This window comes from Mauremys reevesii, linkage group 27 (genome assembly GCF_016161935.1).
Source record: "Mauremys reevesii isolate NIE-2019 linkage group 27, ASM1616193v1, whole genome shotgun sequence".
In the NCBI taxonomy this organism is placed as follows: Eukaryota; Metazoa; Chordata; order Testudines; family Geoemydidae; genus Mauremys; species Mauremys reevesii.
Genome location: NC_052649.1, coordinates 459,724 through 478,460, shown reverse-complemented (window position 1 = coordinate 478,460; position 18,737 = coordinate 459,724). Strand labels below are relative to the sequence as shown.

Here is an 18,737-nt window from a genome sequence, read left to right as displayed (position 1 = left end):
CGCAAAGAGTGATAGCACTAGACGGTGCTGATAAAACCCCATTCCTTGATGAGCTGCTGTTGCTAGAGAGGGATTTGCCATAACAAACTGTCAGGCAAGAGTTAAAATTTAGGTACCGGCTAAGACAGAACCCGCAGATCAAGCAGGAATGCTTTAGAAGCTCAAGGACACTGACAACTGTAAACACTTGATAAACGTCTATGGTCAAATGTCCGCCCAGTAACTCAGCTCTTAGACCAGAACAAACCCTCCCTTCGCAGCCCTCCGGGTATTTGTAAACACCCCACCCCACCCCACCAGGTATTCAGGAATAATGAATGTCATCAAAACAGTTTGATGTGCATGTTCCGTTCCCGTCACTGTCATGTTAAATGTGTTCTCTGTCTCTGAAACAATGTTTGTCTCTGTAAGAACAAGATAAATGCAAATGAAGTGATAAAAGGTATATAACTGATCACTGTAACCCCACACCTTTGAAGCCGTTTATCAGTTTTCCTGGTACCGTGAATAAACCCCCCTTCAGTATTGTCTGTGCTTGCCTGATTCTTGGGGAAAAGAATCTCTTTGCTTAACAAAAATTTAGGCACAAAATCACAAGTCATGCCACATTTATTTTAAATCACAGATTGTATCAAAATGTCACCTATGATCTCAAACACACCCCCAAAAAACCACCACCACCACCCTGATGTCTCCTTTTTCCAGTCTCATTCTTTACTTCATAGCCATCCCTTATCTGGCAGATTCTTCAAAGGCCCCCTGCTTCACTTCTGCTACAAAGGCATCACTGAGGACTCGTCCCACACTGCAGAGAAACCTGCAGCATCCTTCCTGCCTGCAGAGGAGCATGGCAGCAGGAAGCCACAGAGGCTTTGGGATGAAAGGGAAGTTATGGACTTTTTTTTTCCACGGACCACTTGAAAATTGCTGAGGGTCTCGGCGGACCACTTAATGATCTTTCCAAATGTTTGTACCATTAGCTAACTATTGTAAAGCCCTTTGGATAAAGCACTATATAAAAAAAACCTTAATAATAGTAAAAAAAAATTGTTCTACAAATAAAAGCACACAACTCATATTTTAATATCAGTAGTCTTTCCCCTGCCATGGCAGCCGCTGGGCTGGGAAGAAGGGGTGTGTCTCTCATTCTCTCCCCTGCTGCGGCAGCCCCTGAGCTGGGGTGGGAAGGAGGGGGTTTCTCTCCCCGGCAGCTGCAGCTCTGGAGCTGGAGAAAGTCGCCTCTTTCTCTGGCTGCCGCAGCCCTGCATGTCCCAAATTCTCCCTACCCCCTCTTCTCACCCCACTTCCCCCACATCTATCTATTATTTCTTCCACCTATCCCCCCCAAGGCCACCACCTCACCTTACATGTGCATCTTCTCCAGGGTCCAGGCACCTCATTAGTGGAGCCACACCTGCACGGCTCCACTAATTAGGTAGGCAGCCCTTCATTCTCTTGTGTGTGGCCGCCCATGTGTGCACCTTAGAAGGAATAATCTGCGGACCACCTGAATGGAGCTTGTGAACCACTGGTGGTCCACGGAGCACAAGTTGAGAACCTCTGCTTTACAGGGTTGACTATTTTCAAACATGTCTGCCTCTACCTGTTGGAAAGTGATGGACATACAGAAATACTGTGAAACCAGCAGATTGTCATTTATGATGATCGATCAATATTAATTCTTCTACAGTGAGATTTTCCTCTGCTCTCTTTCCAGCAAACACACAAGAAAGGGCATCCGTTTCCTGGACTTGTAAGGGAAGTTTCTGATCTTCAAATACAATGGTTTAAATCTGGAGCTGGATCAATGGAATTACTCAGAATTTGGACTAATGTAACATGCACCCAAAGCTACCGGAAAAAATTCAAAAGAGCCGCATTTTCAAAAGCGACTTGACATTCCTAAGTCACTTAAGCACTTTCAAAAATTTTACCCAGACTCTGGAATACAGAGGTGAGGTGAAGTGTGGCAGAGTGGTCAGCCTCAGAGATACCACCTGCATTTCTGCCTGACAGATCAGTAGTCGGTAGGAAACTTAAAAAGGAATTTAAAATAATGATACTGAGTATCCTTTTCTAGATCAGCTTGGGCTGGACCAGGCTTGGGTGCAAACTGAGACTGTAACAAAAATAATCTCATAGAGTTAACTAGCCATTCCCTTAAAGCAGGTTTATCTGGTTCAAGTTTTAAAAAATGACAATACTTATTCCATCTTATTTCCACCATTTCTTATGTTCCTTTTGCTACCACAAGCAGCTTCTGCCTCTGAAAGTTTTAATTTAAAAACATCTCTCATTCTGGACTTTATTGTTTAAAACCAGCATCGTAATTGCTACTGAGAGCCCTCCATAACATAAGCCATCTACCTGAAATCAGGTCAAGTCATCTTGAAAGCTTTAAAATTCCAGAGTGAGGGTGACTCAAATGTCCTTTCACCCTCTGCAATGTAGTGTTTCTCAGAAAAATTTCCATTGCTGTTTGTCATTAAACATCATGGCCCATTGTGACTTTCCCGTCAACCCATCAGCTTCTCTTTCCCCCACTCGTGAGGAGCACACTGAAAAAAAAAAAAATCAACTGCTGCTGCTCTTAGCTTTTCTGCTTTCAAGCTCCAGCTCTGTGTTGTTGTTGTTGTTGTTTTTTAAATCAATGAGTAAAAGAAGCAGAAAGCTTCAGTAGGACACATAGCACCAAATTCTGCTCTGATGTGCTGTCTCACTGAGATCAGTTGGATCGTGCTGGGTATAAAGCAAGGCAGTCCAATGTTAAGTGTGATAGACATGGCATTTTGATTAAAAAACTAGAAAGATATAAAATTAACCTAGCACACATCAAGCGGATTAAAAGCTGGCTACCTGAATTGTGAATAGGGAATCATCACTGAATCGGTGTGTTTCTAGTATGGCCCCACAGTGATTGGTTCTTGGCCTTGTGGAATTTAACATTTTTATTAAGGTCCTGGAAGAAAACATAAAATCATCACTGATAAAGTTTGCAGATGACACAAAACTTGGGGGAATAGTAAATAATGAAATGGATATGTCACTGATACAGAGCAATTTGTATTGGTTGGTAAGCTGGGCACTAGCAAATAATGTGTTTTAATATGGCTAAATGTAATTGTATACATCCAGGAACAAAGAATGGAGGCCATACTTACACAATGAGAGACTCTATCCTGGGAAGCAGCAGCTCTGTGGATAATTATAGCTGAACAGGAGCTCCCAGTGTGATGCTGTGGCCAAAAGGGCTAATGCAATCCTTGGATGTATAAACAGGGGAATCTAGTGTAGGAAGAGAGTTTCTTTTACCTCTTTACTAACACGGCTACCCCTCTGATCTTTTACCTCTGTATTTGGAACTGGTGCAATTGCTGCTGGAATACTGTGTCCAGTTCTGGGGTCCACAATCCCAGAAGGACATTGACAAATTGGAGAGGGTGCAGAGAAGAACCACAAGAATGATTAAAGGATTAGAAAACCTGCCTTAGAGATATACCTAAGGAGCTCAACATATTTAGCTTAACAAAGAGAAGGTTAATGCGTGACTTGATTACCGTCTGTAAATACCTGCTTGGGGAACAAATATTAAATAATGGACTCTTCAGTCTAGCAGAGAGTTATAACATGATCCAATGGCTGGAAGCTAGACAAATTCACACTGGAAATAAGGCATACATTTAAAAAAAAAAAAAAACAGTGAGAGTAATTAACCATTGGAACAACTTACCAAGGGTCATGGTGGATTCTCTATCACTAACAATTTTAAAATCAAGTTTGGACTTTATTAAAAAGATTTGTTCTAGGAATTGTTTTGGGGAAGTTCCATGACCTCTGTTATTCAGATGACCACAATGGTTCCTTCTGGCTCTGGAATCTTGAAGCACATGCTTACATATAAGCAATATTTAAGCTGGGTCCTGAAAAAGGCTGCGTTCATGAATCAGGGCCAGAAATCCAAGTTATAAAATTGATAAATAAATATTCTAGGCTCAGATGATCAAATTCAACCATCCTGAATTCCAGCCCCCGAATCTTCCAACTCTCTGGGTATGTCTTCACTACCCGCCGTATCGGCGGGTAGCAATCGATTTCTCGGGGATCAATATATCGCGTCTCATCTAGACGCGATATATCGATCCCTGAACGCGCTCCTGTCAACTCCGGAACTCCACCAACCCGAACGGCCGTAGCGGAGTCGACATGGGGAGCCGCGGACATCGATCCCGCGCCGTGAGGACAGTAGGTAATTCGATATAAGATACTTCGACTTCAGCTACGTTATTCACGTAGCTGAAGTTGCGTATCTTAGATCGATTTTCCCCCATAGTGTAGACCAGCCCTTTTTGAGGAAACTCCAGAATGCCGGCTCCAAATCTGACATACCTCAGAAACTGGTGGAACTGGCTGGCAAAATATAAATGCCCCCTTTGAAAAAAGTGCACCGCTCGCTGACTGAGATTTAAAGAGAACAACAAAGAGCCACCACCTCACTCTAGGGGCAGCAAAAATCAACCTGTAAGGTCCCTTGACTATCTGCAGAGCAGCCATTAACAAACACAACTCCATCAACTGGGTGATATCAGAGAGGACAGACACAAGCAGAGAGGAAGGCTAAATCCGAGCTCCAGCTCCTTGGGACCATTAGGGACCCAAGGGGGGGGGGGGAACAACCAAAACCCTTGCATTTGGCAAAAGAAAAAAAAAGAAAAAAATTGGTGGGGAAAGGAATTTTATTTCCAAGTTTCTAGAAGGATCTTACAAAACATGGAGAGTTAAAGAAAAACATATAATGGATAGGGTCCTTTCAAGCATTTCTTCACATTATTCTAACGGTGATGGGAAATACCATTTAACTGTATATGAATTTTTCTGGTAATCCCAGTCACTGTCAACTGATGACAAGAATCTTTCTATACAGAATTTCCCCTGGATTGTGCAGTTCTGAGTTTGTTATTTCACCTTGAAAGAAAAAGAATTGATCAGAAACATAACCAACTCCCCCCCATTTTTTTTTTAAAAAGTGCTGTAATCCCCTGCTGTTTCAGCACAGGGACCCCTCCGAGCTCTTCAGCCCCAACCAGCATCACCTTTCTTTTTCAGCTTGGGGCCCCCCCACAGCTATGCCAGTATACCTCTATTCAGACCGAGCAACCCTCCTGCTATTTGAGTTCTGAAGATCCCTGGGGAAGAGGTTGCCAATGCTAACAGTGTTGTTTTGTGGGTGTGATGTAGCTAAATGCCCACTGGGGATTAGAATGAGATCAGCACATTCGTTTTCATTCTCATCAGGTTTTTCCACTCAGATCTTCAAAGCTCAAAGGCTAGTGCATTTGTTCGCGGAGGCCCTTCCTCCGTATGTGTACAAAGAAACAGCTCTGAATTGGAAAAAATCCTCAGGAAATAAACACAGAGAAAGCCACAACAAAGAAATGGAAATGGGGCAGTTCCATTGTCTGCAAGTTGCCCCTCACTGTGAACTACTGTGGCAGATTTTAGACACCACCCAAAATAAACCAATCAAAAAGACAAAAACCAAAAAAACCCCAGGAGCACAGTTTTACAAACACTTAATGTCCAGCTTAAGTGAAATCAACAAATTTTAAAATTCATACAGGTGCCATAATCATTAGAGTAACAAAAATTAGCTATTTCCCATTGTCTTTAGAACAACACAAATTCAAGCCTCGGAGGCAGAGGGCTAAAGCCAAGTGTCTCTTGCAGGCACATGCTGTCCCGCTCCAGAGATGTTGGAGGCCTCCTTCACGTCCCATTCCTATCAGAGATCACCCCTCAAGGGCCAAATGTCTCTCGCTGTCTCCAGTCATCTGGTATCCCGACTCTGGCAAAGTGTTGGTCGCTGAAGCCAGATGGTGGAGTGGAAAAGCTGAGCTCCATTCCTGGCTTCTTCCCCAGGAAACCCAGGCTTCTCCTATTGCACAGCTCAAAAGCATGGAAGAAGGGTATTGGCCATGCATTGCCTTCCTCCTTCCTAGCTACACTTAACACATGAAACAGGCAACCACAAACTCCCCGGCCATCTGTGTGAAAAAAGGTATATACTCAGCACGCATTCAATACAGTACAGCGAGAAGCTATCATTTCCTTTTAAAAAACCCAAAGAAACATCCAAAATCAACCCCACCCCCCTTTTATCACAGTCCGAGTGAGGCAACCAATTCCAAAAACACAACAGAAAACCAACTAAACGCTCTGGGTTGTTTCTCCCAAGAAACACGATTGGTCTGAAAGTCAGCAGAGATTAACAGCAGAATGGCTGGTATGGAATGAAGGGGAACAGACAGAGAGAGGAGTGAGACCATCCGTCTGGCAGCTCTGCGGCTGGGTACTGGAAGAGGGAGAGCAATGAGTGTCATGGAATGCTAAACTGTATTATACAGTTCAGCCACTAGGTGGCGCTATGTGTAAAATACCTTATTTAAATGAACCTCAGTCATACCTGGCCGAGCATTAAAGGATCTTCTGATTAACACATCTGGTATGTATAAGCAAACTCTGTAGCCAGTCCATATCTGGTACAGAAGAACATGACGTGGTGACAGGAGTAAAATAAGAATAGAAACATAAAGAAAACAGCAACAAAGGTTTCAAATACACCTCTACCCCGATATAACACTGTCCTCGGGAGCCAAAAAATCTTACCGCGTTATAGGTGAAACCGCGTTATATCGAACTTGCTTTGATCCACCAGAGTGCGCAGCCCCCCTCCGAGCACTGCTTTACCGCGTTATATTCGAATTCGTGTTATATCGGCTTGTGTTATATTGGGGTAGAGGTGTAGAAGGAACAAAGCAACAAAGGTTGCAGGATCTCAATGCCCCAGAGAACTTCAGCTTTGACAAACCTTCACAATGGACAGTCTGAAAACCATATTTTGCAAGTTTCATATTGCGACCAAGCTCAACAAGGAAACTGATGATATATAGCAGGGGTAAGGCAACCTATGGCACGAGTGCCGAAGGCAACACGCGAGTTGATTTTCAGTGGCACTCACACTGCCCGGGTCCTGGCCACTGGTCCAGGGGGCTCTGCATTTTAATTTAATTTTAAATGGAGCTTCTTAAACATTTTACAAACCTTATTTACTTTACATACAACAATAGTTTAGTAATATATTATAGACTTATAGAAAGAGCCCTTCTAAAAACATTCAACTGTATTACTGGCACACGAAACCTTAAATTAGAGTGAATAAATGAAGACTCGGCACACCACTTCGGAAAGGTTGCTGACCCCTGATATATAGGTATCTTCTTTAATTTATGCTATGGGGAAACAAGCAGAACATATCTTTAAATCCTTGACTTTACTGAAGATAAAGATGACCATGAAAGGATTCTGGGTATGTTTGATGCATACTTTATACTTCAGAGAAATGTGGTTTACGAAAGAGCACTGTTTTCACCAGAGAATTCAAGAACCAGGGGAAAGTGTTGAATGCTTTATAAGAGCTATGCATACAATGGCTGAAAACTGTGATCTGGAAATGCAAAACATGAAAATATCAGAGAGAGGCTAGCTACTGGGTTAACAGATTAAAAACCTTTCACAGCAGCTACAATTGAAGAACATTTTAACCCTAGCCACAGCTATACAGAGAGCAAAGCATTCTGAGCTGGTGAGACAGCAAAACCCAGATCAACTTGAAAAACCTACTGGTTTAGAAACTGTAAAAAGACACTTGAGTGTTAAAAGTTATTATCACAAAGCCCTTGAGGCAAGGAGAAAGAACTTCCAGGCTAAGAGGGACAAATTCCAGCCTACATGCACACGGGGCACGGGGCACTTGCTGGAGGATTCTCTGCAGCTTGAGGTCTTCAAACTACAATTTGAGGACTTCAATAACTCAGACATAGGTTAGGGGTTTGCTACAGGAGTGGATGGGTGAGATTCTGTGGCCTGCATTGTGCAGGAGGTCAGACTAGATGATCATAATGGTCCCTTCTGACCTTAAAGTCTATGAGTCTATTAGTCTAAAGTCATATCCCAAGAGATGATGCATATCCAGCCAGAGGCACATGGTGTAATAAATGCAGGAAATATGGACATTTTCCAGCTATTTGCTGCACCAAAGCAGTCAGGGAGGTGAGTAATATTACAGACATTCAAGAGCCATTGTTTCTGGGATCTACCACTTGTGATGACACAGAACCTGCCTGGAGAGTGAAACTGAATATTCATAGCAAGACTAATGACTTTAAAATTGATGCAGGAGCTGATGTCACAGTCATGTCAGAAGAGACACTCAAATCACCTTCCACACCTCCCAGAGCTCACCTGACACAGCTCTGACTAGCCCTGGTGGTATTCTGAACTGCATCGGCCAGTTCACCATAGAAACAACTTACAAACATTTTGCATTCAGAGTGCAAAGGATCAAAGATGAACAACCTTCTCAGCTGCAGCATGGCAGCCATGATAGGCCTAGTGAGAAAGGTGGAAGAACTCAGTGGAGGATTTGATGATCTTGAACTTTTGAGAGGCAATCTGGTACAAATCAACTTAAGAAACAATGCTGAACCATACAATGTACAAACATCTCTACCAGACAGATCTGGTAAGAGACTAGCTGCAGATTTATGTGAATTCAGAGGACATCATTACCTGGTCATTGGGGACTATTTTTCCAGATATATAGAAATAATGTACTTGAAAAACATAACATGTTGCAGTGTGATGGAGGAACTGAAATGCACTTTTGCACACTTTGGTATTTCAGGACAACTAGTGATGAACAATGGACCACAATTCACTGCAGCAGAATTTATGTCATTCCAAACAAAATAATGATTTTGATCATATTACTAGCATCCCATTTTACCCACAAGCAAATGGAGAGATGAGAAAGCTCTACAGGCAGACAGGAAAGTCCTGCAGCAGGAAGATTCATTCATTGCTTGTCTGAGTTACAAATCAGCAACAGCGGCAGCTACTGGATACAGTCCAGCACAACTCCTGATGGGAAGACAACTCACACCTTCTGTTCCAGCTTTGGAAAAGAACATATTTCCAAAATAGCCACACATGAAGAGAGTAGCCAAATTGAATAAAAAGGCTGAAAGAGCTTATGAACATTTTTAGAACAAACGCCATTCAGAGAACCACCAGGTCTAGAACCTGGTGACTGTTCACGTCAAACTGGATGGAGAAAAAGGATGAGCAACTCCAGCTGTCGTAAAGAAAAAGAATTCAGCACCCAGATCACGTGTGACCAAGACCGACAGTGGAGTGTTCAACCCAAACCATTGACATCTACTGTTTGTTCCTCAGAAAGAACAATCAACAGAGCAAACTCTGCACATGGCAGAGGCAGAATGACTCCTCGAAGAATCCAACTAACAGCCAGCCAGATGGCCAAGTGTTCCATGTTCGGGTTGTCTAATTAGAAGAATAGTATGATTCAGAGGCACTTAACAGACTGATATGTACTGAACTTCAAAGACAATGTGATAGTTTAAATATTGTAAGGTAGGAATGTAGAACTTAATGGGGGTGAAGTCATGGGAACGATAAACTGTTACGCTGCTCAGCCTCCACATGGCAGTGTGTGTAAAATACCTGATTTAAACGCATGTCAACCATCTCTGGCAGAGCATTAAAGGAATGTATAATGAACACATCTGCTGTGTGTAAGCAAGCTCTGTAGCCAGGCCATATCTGGCCCAGGAGCATTTTGTAGAGTCAGGGGCCTTTCATTCCTTACTCTGAGCTTCTTGTCAGAAATCTGCAATCAGAACGGCACCGATCAGGCTGCTTGGTGGCTCAAGTCTCAGCATAGCCTCTTGTTGGCACATGGGACGAAGTGGGTCAGTTCACTTTCCAGTTCTCTAAGTCATTCGGGCATGGTGGACGTGGCTCTGTTTGAGTCCACAGGAGAGGAGAAGTGGGGGTGGGGATGGGCAAGGGATTCCGTCTCTGACACGCTATGGAATAAATATAATTGCACTGTGACATGATGAGAAGGCGCAGGAAAAATGACAGGGTGGGAACGAAGGCTGCGTGGAAAACCATTCCCTTGCAGCCCCCCCCCGCCCCGATCAGACACAGCACTAGAAGAGAAGGGAGTGCTCATGCCTTTGTATCTGGCGGGGGGATGGGAAAGGAGGCCTCTGATCTGATCCCAGGGGAGTTAGTGCGATATCACACTCCAGTCCCTGTGGCCATGCTCTGCTAACTGAGGGAGGGATGGAGAAAGCGTCTGTGCTGCAGTGACCCAGGGAGGTGTGATGGAGCTAGCTCAGACACAAATGCTTGGGGAGGGGTGGGAACCCTCCCACCTGGATGCACGGATGGGGGGAAAGGTTGGGTTTAGAGATCGCTCACCTGGAAGGAAGTTGTCTCTGGCCACCAGCCTGTCTCCTATGTGGCCTCAGGGAAGCCAGTCCAGAGAGCCACATAATGGCCCTAAATGCTCGAGGCTGTTAGTACCGCAGGGTCGCAGGTGCCTTGGCTCCTGTGGAGGTCTCTGAAAGGCCCTAACTGGGTGACGCTCTGCCCTCCCCCTGCGGCCTAGAGACTGCCTTCCCCCGAACTCCCACGGGTGCCGCGGAGCAGACGGGGTGGCTTTGTGCCTCCCAGGGCATGCGAGAGGGAGACGCTGCTGGCCCCGTGTTTGATTTCCTGGTTCCACCCCAGACCCCTTTTGGCTCTTCTTCCCTGTCCCAGCCGCAGTGATTCTGCTGTTGTGCTTTGCTGACCTTGTGTATTTGGTGTGGAGATAGTGTGCCTGGTGCTCTCAGTTCCTCCCCCTCCCCCCCCAACTCCCCCCATTAGTCTTGCTGTTCGTTCATCTCCATGTCAGACACCAGAATGTTCTTCTCGGCAGATTCGCTGGGGTTGGAGGTGGTGCGGCTGTAGCGGGCGCTCTCAAAGGCGCCCCGCTCGGAGCTCCGCCGGCGCTTGTACAGGTAGACGGCCAGGGCGATCAAGGCGCACAGCGCTAGTGCTGAGAGGACGACCACGGCGATGGCGGTCGTGTTGTCCGGCAGAGCTGAGGGAGAGGGGAAAAAGCACGTGAAACCCACCGCACTAGGCCCAATCCCGGTCACCGTCTCCACCGAACTGAAGGGAGGCTGAAGCACAGCAAGAGGAACGGGCTTGTCCCAGGTCACCACAGCCAGGTCAGTGGCAGAGCAGGGCATAGGACCCAGGTGTCCTGTGCTTCAGCCCCTGCACTTTCCCAGACACACGAGTTAGGGGTAGGGCAGGTCACTGCAACGTAGACAGCTCCCGCAGCTCAGAGGTTGGCAGAGAGGCCCCCAAAGCCAAGCTGGTTCCCAGGAGGCCTGGGGGGGTGTCCTTTTCCATGGTTGTAGTACTTGGCTCACCTAGGGGGTGTCTATCCTGCCTGGTCCCACTCAGCGCGCCATACTCCTCACTGCCACCCCGCAGCGCATGGACGCCCTGGACCCCGGCCGCTGATGCTGTCTGGGGGGCGGGGTGATCGGAGCAAGGGAGCAGTGTGTTCACACAGTCTCCAGCCACAGAAATCAAGTGTGGCCCCTGCCCTGGGGAATTCACAGGGAAAGCTCTTAATCCAAAGGCGACCCTGGCCAGCCTGCCAAGATACGGGCGCAGCGGCAGGTGGCAAACACGGCCACTCCTGCTGGTGTTAATAGGAACCAGGCTGCCAGGCCCTGGTACTCCCTGTGTCCCGTACGACCCCTGGAGCTGGGGCTGGACAGGAACAAGGCCTTGTGCCCGTGTTGATCTGTGACGCTGCTGTGCCACTCACCTGAGCGGGAGAAGCTGCTCTCCTCAGCTGCAAGGGGAATGAAGAGAGAGAGAGAGAGAGATCAGTAGCCTGCCAGAGTGTCCTTCCTTCCAGACCCACTACTGCCAGCGGGGAATGGTGTGTTCCTCCCCTCACGCCCAGCCCTGCCTGCTACAGCGGGGGAAAATGGCTGCTGCAATACAGAACACGTGCCCAGTCTACGCATTGCCTCAGCTCTCTTCCCAGACTGGCACTCGACCTGACCCCACCGAGCCTGCCCCGCACCCGCCGAGTCCCCGGCGCCCCCCGAGCCTGCCCCGCACCCGCCGAGCCTGCCCCGCACCCGCCGAGTCGCCGGCGCCGCCCCCCGAGCCTGCCCCGCACCCGAGTCCCCGCCGAGCTCCGCCCACATCCTACTCCGCAGCCCCCGGCTATTCCAACCCTGGGCTCCCCGCCCAGCTCCACCGACGCCCCTCAATCCTACTCCACAGCCCCCGGCTAGTCCAACCCTGGGCTCCCCGCCCAGCTCTGCTGATGCACCTCCGTCCTGATCTGCTACTCCCCACCCACAGCTCTATTAAATTCAATCTGACCTGCCGCAGCTCTTACCATATCAATCCTGCACTTCTCCAGAACAAAGGCTGGGAACTGCACTGAGCTGCACTCTGGGTGCTGAGGACGAGGTGCTCTGAAGTACCTTGCCCCCACCCAAACTCCTCTAACCAGGATCTGAGGCCAGGTCCCCAGAGGCAGAAAATCAATCCCTGACACCTCGACAGCACCTGAGCCCCAGAGCGGTTTTCTCTGCACCGGCGGGAGGTTCTTTTGTTCTCAAACTCTTTCGTAGTTTGCAGCGAAAGCCACCAAACCAAGTCAACCGGCTCCCTGGGCCCTCTTACCTCGGGGGATCTTACAAATGACCCCCATGGTGACATTAGAGCAGGAGCCCAGGTGCCACACCCCGTTACTGCTCTGGATCCAGTAGCAGCTGTTCTGGCTCAGCATGCTGGGCCCAGTGTCGTGCTGGCCCCAGTTGGAGTAGTTCATGGCTGTGTTGTCGTGCCAAACCAAGGTGCCTCCTAGGAGAAGGGAAGAGACCATTACACAGAGCTGCAAGGGGAGCCGGAACCTTGCCCAGCTGAGAGCAGCGAGGTTAGTGCCTTGGCAGGACACCTATCTAGGGCAGGGGTAGGCAACCTATGGCACGGGTGCCGAAGGCGGCACGCGAGCTGATTTTCAGTGGCACTCACACTGCCTGGGTCCTGGCCACTGGTCCGGGGGAATCTGCATTTTATTTAATTTTAAATGAAGCTTCTTAAACATTTTAAAAACCTTATTTACTTTGTACAACAATAGTTTAGTTGTATATTATAGACTTATAGAAAGAGACCTTCTAAGAACCTTAAAATGTATTACTGGCACGGGAAACCTTAAATTAGAGTGAATGAATAAAGACTTGGCACAGCACTTCTGAAAGGTTGCCGACCCCTGATCTAGTGTCAGCAGCTGCTGCCCTCAGGTGACTGACGGAGCAGACTGTCGATGCTACAGTTCCCAGCATCCAGTGCTCTAGTCTGATCTGAGCAGCAGCCGGCAGAGTCTTTAGGCTCCAGCAGGATGAGCTGAGTGGCCTGGCCACGTTGAACGCAGGGACTGGTCGTCTCCCAAGACATGGGTGGCTTTAAGCTGCATTGCAGAGCAACATGGGCTGCCCTCTGACCAGTCCTGGAAAACTGTGCTGAATCCCAGCACCATGTCCAGCGTGGCCTGGAGGTCCCCTTAGATCAACCCTGGAGGTGATCCAGGCAGGTCGAAGACACTGTCCCAGGCCAAGCACTCCCTTGGGAGACCGGACTGGGCTGCAAACGTCCAGCCACTCCTTTGTCTCGCTTCCCCGAGACTGACACAGCAAACCCTTTTATCCCAAAGTGCCTAGAGCTAGGCAGGCCATTGCATGTACAAGACACATGTTCCCCCAGAGAAATGGATAACAGAGCCCACAAGAGAGTGCCTGGCTTCCACATGCCTGGGCTCTTTGATACGTGCAATCCCTAAGCGCTCACTGGCCGCAGTAACAGTGACAGTAACACTGAGCCCAGATCTGGCAATTCCCCTTTGTAGATCTCCAAGCACCTCAGCACAGGAGGGACAGTGCCATTATCCCCATTTGTGCAGACAGGAAAACTGAGGCAAATAATGGAAGAGCTGGGAACAACCCCGAGCTCTCCCGACTCCCAGTCCAGTGCTCCACCCATGGGGCCATGCTGCCTCCTGACACCAGCAGTCTGCAGTGAAGTCAGAAGCGCTGCTCCAACCTCTCCAGTTTCTAAAAATGCTGGAGCCAGACAAATCACTCCCCTTGCAACGTGACTCTTTTACCTTTGGGGTTAAACGTCATCCCCAACCAGGCGCCCTTGGACTGACTCTCATAGGCTTGGAGATGCTCCCAAACGAACACGTTCTCCATCTCATCCTGGATGGACAGCACCGTGCCGCCAGCTGCGGAGGAAAAGGCACATCAGCCAGGAACGTTACAGGGCTGGCTGCTCAGAGGAAGGGAGGCACAGCATGCGGGGGCTGGATCTTGCTCCCAGCGGTGCACCTGCTCGCTTTGCTGAGACCTAACAGGAAGGGGCCTTTGTTTAAGTAGCTCCACCGCCCAGCAATGGTTCCACGGACAATCAGCGCGAGCGTGCAGAGCCTCAGCTGGTGCAAAATGCCCGACACGTTCCACGGAGGTCATCAGAGCTCTGACAATTTACACCTGCTGAGGATCTGCCCTACAGCCCTGCGAGAAGAACTGATTATTGAAAGGCTCAGTTGATCACAGGCCGAACACACAGGGAGATTCGGCCTGAGAGTGACTGAAGTGGGGAAGCACCAGGACAGAGATACACAGGGGGATGAAGGTTAATTTATACTGGCCGTGAGGGACGGCAAGTGCTGGAGTCCATGGAACCAGCTCTGCATGGGAAGGGGTGGAAGCTGCACTGCTTGAGGTATTTGAAATGAACTGGACAATGCACCGTCAGGCACGTCACAGGGAACAATCCTGCCCGGGCAGTGGGGGGAGCCCATGATCTAATGGGTCATAACCATCTTGCATTCCTAGGCTCGCGCGCTCGGGCTTGCTGCACTCGAACCTCGTTTGTACCTTTCTGGCATCTCTTCATGGCGTCCTTCTGCCCCAGGGTGACCTCCATGTGGAAAGTGTAGCAGTGATTCCTAAAGGGGATCCAGGAGGAATCCTCCACCGACTTGGGGCAGCTCCCACTGTAACTCCACTTGTGTGACGGGGGGGACCCTGCAAAGGAGCCCAAGAATGGGTAAGGGGCTTTTCTTTTCCCCCGAGGTTCTCCACCCCCTCTCGGCCCCGCCACCGCTCTGCCTCCTCCCGCCACCACGGCCCCACCCTCGCTCCGTCTCTTCCCACCTCCGCTCTGCCCCCTCCCTGAGGCCCTCGCCTGCTCGGTGCTCTCCGCCCTCCCCCCAGTCAGCTAATCCGGGGTGCCGCCAAACAGCTGTGGCTGAATCCGGAGAGAGCACCCCAAGGGGGAGTGAGGGGGGGGAGCAAACAGCTGTGCCCAGGGAAGCGGTGCAAGCAGGAGCATTGCTGATGACCCACCAACACTAGAGTTTAGTCTCATCTGTGCCCTGCCTTGCATGGACGGGCGGGGGGGGGGAGCAGGGGGCATGTTAAAGAGAAGTCTCAGGCCATGTCTGGGACACCTTCCTGCCCAGCCAGCTCTGCGGGATCCCTAGGAAGCACTGCAGGGCACAGCGTGTGCTCCCTGGATGGATTCTTGCTGCTCGGCCTGCAACCCGCCCAGCCATGGGGTCTGCAGCTGCCCGGCGGAGCAGCACCAGGAGGGCCCAATATCCTTCTTCCCCTGGCTCCCCTCTGCGTCTCCTCTGCTCCCGGGAGACCGGCTCACACACCTGTGTTGACCTTGCAGATAGCCCCTTGCAATTTGGTGTCACAACCGGCCGTCCGCCACGTCCCATCCACGTCCACGTAGGAGCAGCCCGTGACCTGCCGAGGCTCCCCGTCCTGCCAGTTGACATAGGAAAGGCTCTCTTCTGTGAACCATGAATAGCTCCGGCCTCCCTGAAAACCACCGACAAAGGGGAAAGCTCAGGGGCAGCTCAGACCACAACCCCGCCCCTCCACTGCCGAGGGGACAAGCCCCTCCCTCCTACCTCCTCATTAGCCAGGCCGAACCAGAGCGGGGCCCGCAAGCTGCTGATGGCCTGAGTGAGGTAGGCCTGGGTGTAGGGATCCAGCACGCTGGCCAGCGTGGCGTTGCGGGTCTCGCACAGCAGCAGGGCCTCCTGCCACTTCAGGGGTTTCTGCAGGATGCGGTAGGTGCTGTTGAGGTAGGAGAGCGGGGAGCTGGGGGAGGGGAGGGAGCTGGTCCGGGATGAGCTCAGAGCTGGGTCTGGGGGAGGAAAGAGACACGCTCAGATCTCCGTCCAGAGTCTCTCTTTGCTCTGGCGCGATGCCCCTCGGCACTGCCACAGGGCGTCCCATCCCAGCGCGGGAGCGGGGCCATGTGAAAACGCCCCCGTGAGTAACTGTCGCACCAGCTCAGGGCAAGCATCTCGCTGGGCAAAACACGCCGCTGAGCGCCCCACCCCCAGCGGGCGGCACCCAGCTCCAGGAGAGAAGGCAGCCACCAGCTGCAGGATTTTGTTCCAACCAGGAGCCAGGCTGAGTAATGTGTGTGTGAGCGTGGGTGGGGGGGTGCCAGCCTGGGGGCACCGCGGAGCCTTCAGAGTCTCACAGGTGGGACCGTTTAGCACATGAGGATCCGGGCCCCAGGGTGCTGCCCACACGCAGCGCGAGACGTGGGCTGGTGGAGCCGAGTGAGCTGCAGATGCAGCCCGCGGGGGACAGAATCACGTTAAGGAGAAGGGCAGGTTGCTGAGACGTGGCGGGAGGACGTGGGGCGCTTTGATGCTGAGCGGTGCAGCACCGCACCAGAGATGGATTTAGCTGGGCCTGGCACAGTATTAGACCTGGGCCTGACCCCACAGCCTTGGCTCAGGATCTCAAAGCACCAGGGGGTGCATGTTGGAGCCGGTATTGGGGCTCCGACTCAGCGCTCTGGCGTGGCTGCTGAGATACCCCGGGGTGGGGCGTTCTAGGAACGGCGGTTGCGTTTCTTTGCAGCGTATTGTCGGACACTCTCGGCTGGACAGACGTGCCAGCACTCGGACAGCCTGGCGCCTGGGTGGCACACAGGCTTCCTGCACCGATCCGTTCCCCAGCTTGCGTTACAGGAGAATTTGGACCGTCGGCCCCACAAGTGTGGCTGGTACCAGAGAACCCAGGCGCAGCGCATGCTGCCCAGAGCAGCTGGTTGCTGACAGCCGGGCGCAGGGCTGATCTGGCAGGAGCAAAGCCCAGCTGCAGCCAATGACCCAACAGGGGTAGCTTGTAGGGGGCCGTGATGCCAGGTCACCGGGGCTACGGTTATGGAGCTCATTTCTGACCTGCACTTGCCCCGCCTTCTCTGCGGTAGGTGCCATGGGCAAGGCATCTGCACACGCCCGGTGCTGTCAGCCCCTCTCCCCTACCTATGCTCCGCTGGCAGATGTAGCCGTGTTTCTCCTCCAGGCAGTTCCTGTCGTCCCAGCGGCCCGTGAAGTGGGGAGGGGAGCCGTGCCAAACCAGCACGCAGTTAGTCTGCAAAACACAAGCCAGCGAGGTCAGCGCTGCCTCTGCAAGCCCTGCCCTGCATCCCGAGCCCATCCTCTGAAACCGTCCCTGGGAGCGGAAAGGATCCTGGCCCCACATTCTGGCTGCCTGGCACCGTTATGGCAGCCAAAGCAGGTGGAGCGAGCTGGCTGGCTGCAGACTCCTCGAGCGAGGCCAGCCCCACGGCGCCCGCACCCAGCGAGGCCAGAGCACTGCCAAGTCTCTGCTCCCTTCCTGGTGCGGCAGCCAGGGTCCCACCCAGGTGTCCCTTTGCTCATTGTTCACCCCAGACTCCTAGGTACCCACCTGCGCCCGGCTGCTGTTTATGGGGGTTTGCATCCCTCAGAGCCATGCCGATGCTCACGTCTCCTCTCTTAGCCACTGTTTAGCCAAGCAGAGCTGCCAGGACTGAGTCCTCCTATTAGCCAGTGCCCAGAAGATAAACCTCAGGGCTTCAGCAAACCTCTAACTATTAGGGACCAGGAGGAGACCTGCCTGGGGGTGGATTATCTGCAGGGGTCTTGCTCCTCCCTCTGAAGCTGGCCCCTGCTGGGCTCCGAGCTGGGAATTCCTACGTTCCACCCACGCCCAGGCAGAAAGCAACGGGCTGGGCTAGTCCAGAGAGAAAGGGGCCCAGGGAGTCGCTCACCGGTTTGTCGTTCGCTGTGGAGGTGCCGTACCCGGAGGGCTCCCCTGGGGCCCAGTTGACGTATCGGAGAGGTTCCGACTCCACCCACTGGAACTCCTGCTTGGCGTCGTGGAGGCCGAGCCAAAGGTCAAAGGTCACATTGGGAAGGATGGAGGTTATAAAAGCTGAAAGATGAACACACAGGGGAAGCAGGGAACCGGCTGATCAATGGCGGCGTCACAGGGCACTGCCGAAAGCGCATGCTCCTGACCCCTCCGTCTGCAGGGTCAGCACCTGGCCAGCTGTTAGCCCAAGCTCCTCACAGGCAGCCCTTGGGGTCCTGGCCTGGAACTGCCCAGCCCTGGCAGAAGAAGAGGCCCCAGGGGGATGCCCTACCTTGCTCTAGGTGGTTGGAGATGGTGGCCAGCACGGCGCCCTGGCTCTCACACGCTTGCTTCGCTTCCTGCCACTTCACCTGCTCGGCCTTGTCGTGGCCCTTGATGCTGAAACACTGGGCAAGGCCCGAGGGCAGATGAGAGAGACGTTCAGGGGGCGTTTCCCCAACCCAGCGAGCAACGTACCCACCCGCCTCCCTGCCTACTCCCCTTCCTGGTGCTCCTGGGAACCTGTCTGAATCACTAGTTGTATGACTGCAGCACCCAGTTACGGACCAG

At 51.2% G+C, this 18,737-nt stretch overlaps 1 protein-coding gene across 2 annotated transcripts in view; it reads right to left on the bottom strand.

Moving 5' to 3' along the window:
- Positions 1–7,233: 7,233 nt before the first annotated feature.
- The window catches only part of MRC2 (mannose receptor C type 2), a 91,211-nt gene continuing 79,707 nt past the window's right edge, over positions 7,234–18,737 (bottom strand). The window contains exons 21-30 of one of the 2 annotated variants that reach the window (XM_039516950.1): positions 18,460–18,574; positions 18,085–18,248; positions 17,315–17,423; positions 15,935–16,173; positions 15,674–15,842; positions 14,889–15,038; positions 14,114–14,233; positions 12,634–12,813; positions 11,756–11,782; positions 7,234–11,011 (exon numbers count right to left, since the gene is read on the bottom strand). In XM_039516950.1, coding sequence (XP_039372884.1) covers positions 10,791–11,011; positions 11,756–11,782; positions 12,634–12,813; positions 14,114–14,233; positions 14,889–15,038; positions 15,674–15,842; positions 15,935–16,173; positions 17,315–17,423; positions 18,085–18,248; positions 18,460–18,574 — 1,494 coding nt within the window. In that variant the 3' untranslated portion in view covers positions 7,234–10,790. The remainder of the gene's footprint in view (positions 11,012–11,755; positions 11,783–12,633; positions 12,814–14,113; positions 14,234–14,888; positions 15,039–15,673; positions 15,843–15,934; positions 16,174–17,314; positions 17,424–18,084; positions 18,249–18,459; positions 18,575–18,737) is intronic. The other variant, XM_039516951.1, reaches the window with a different exon arrangement.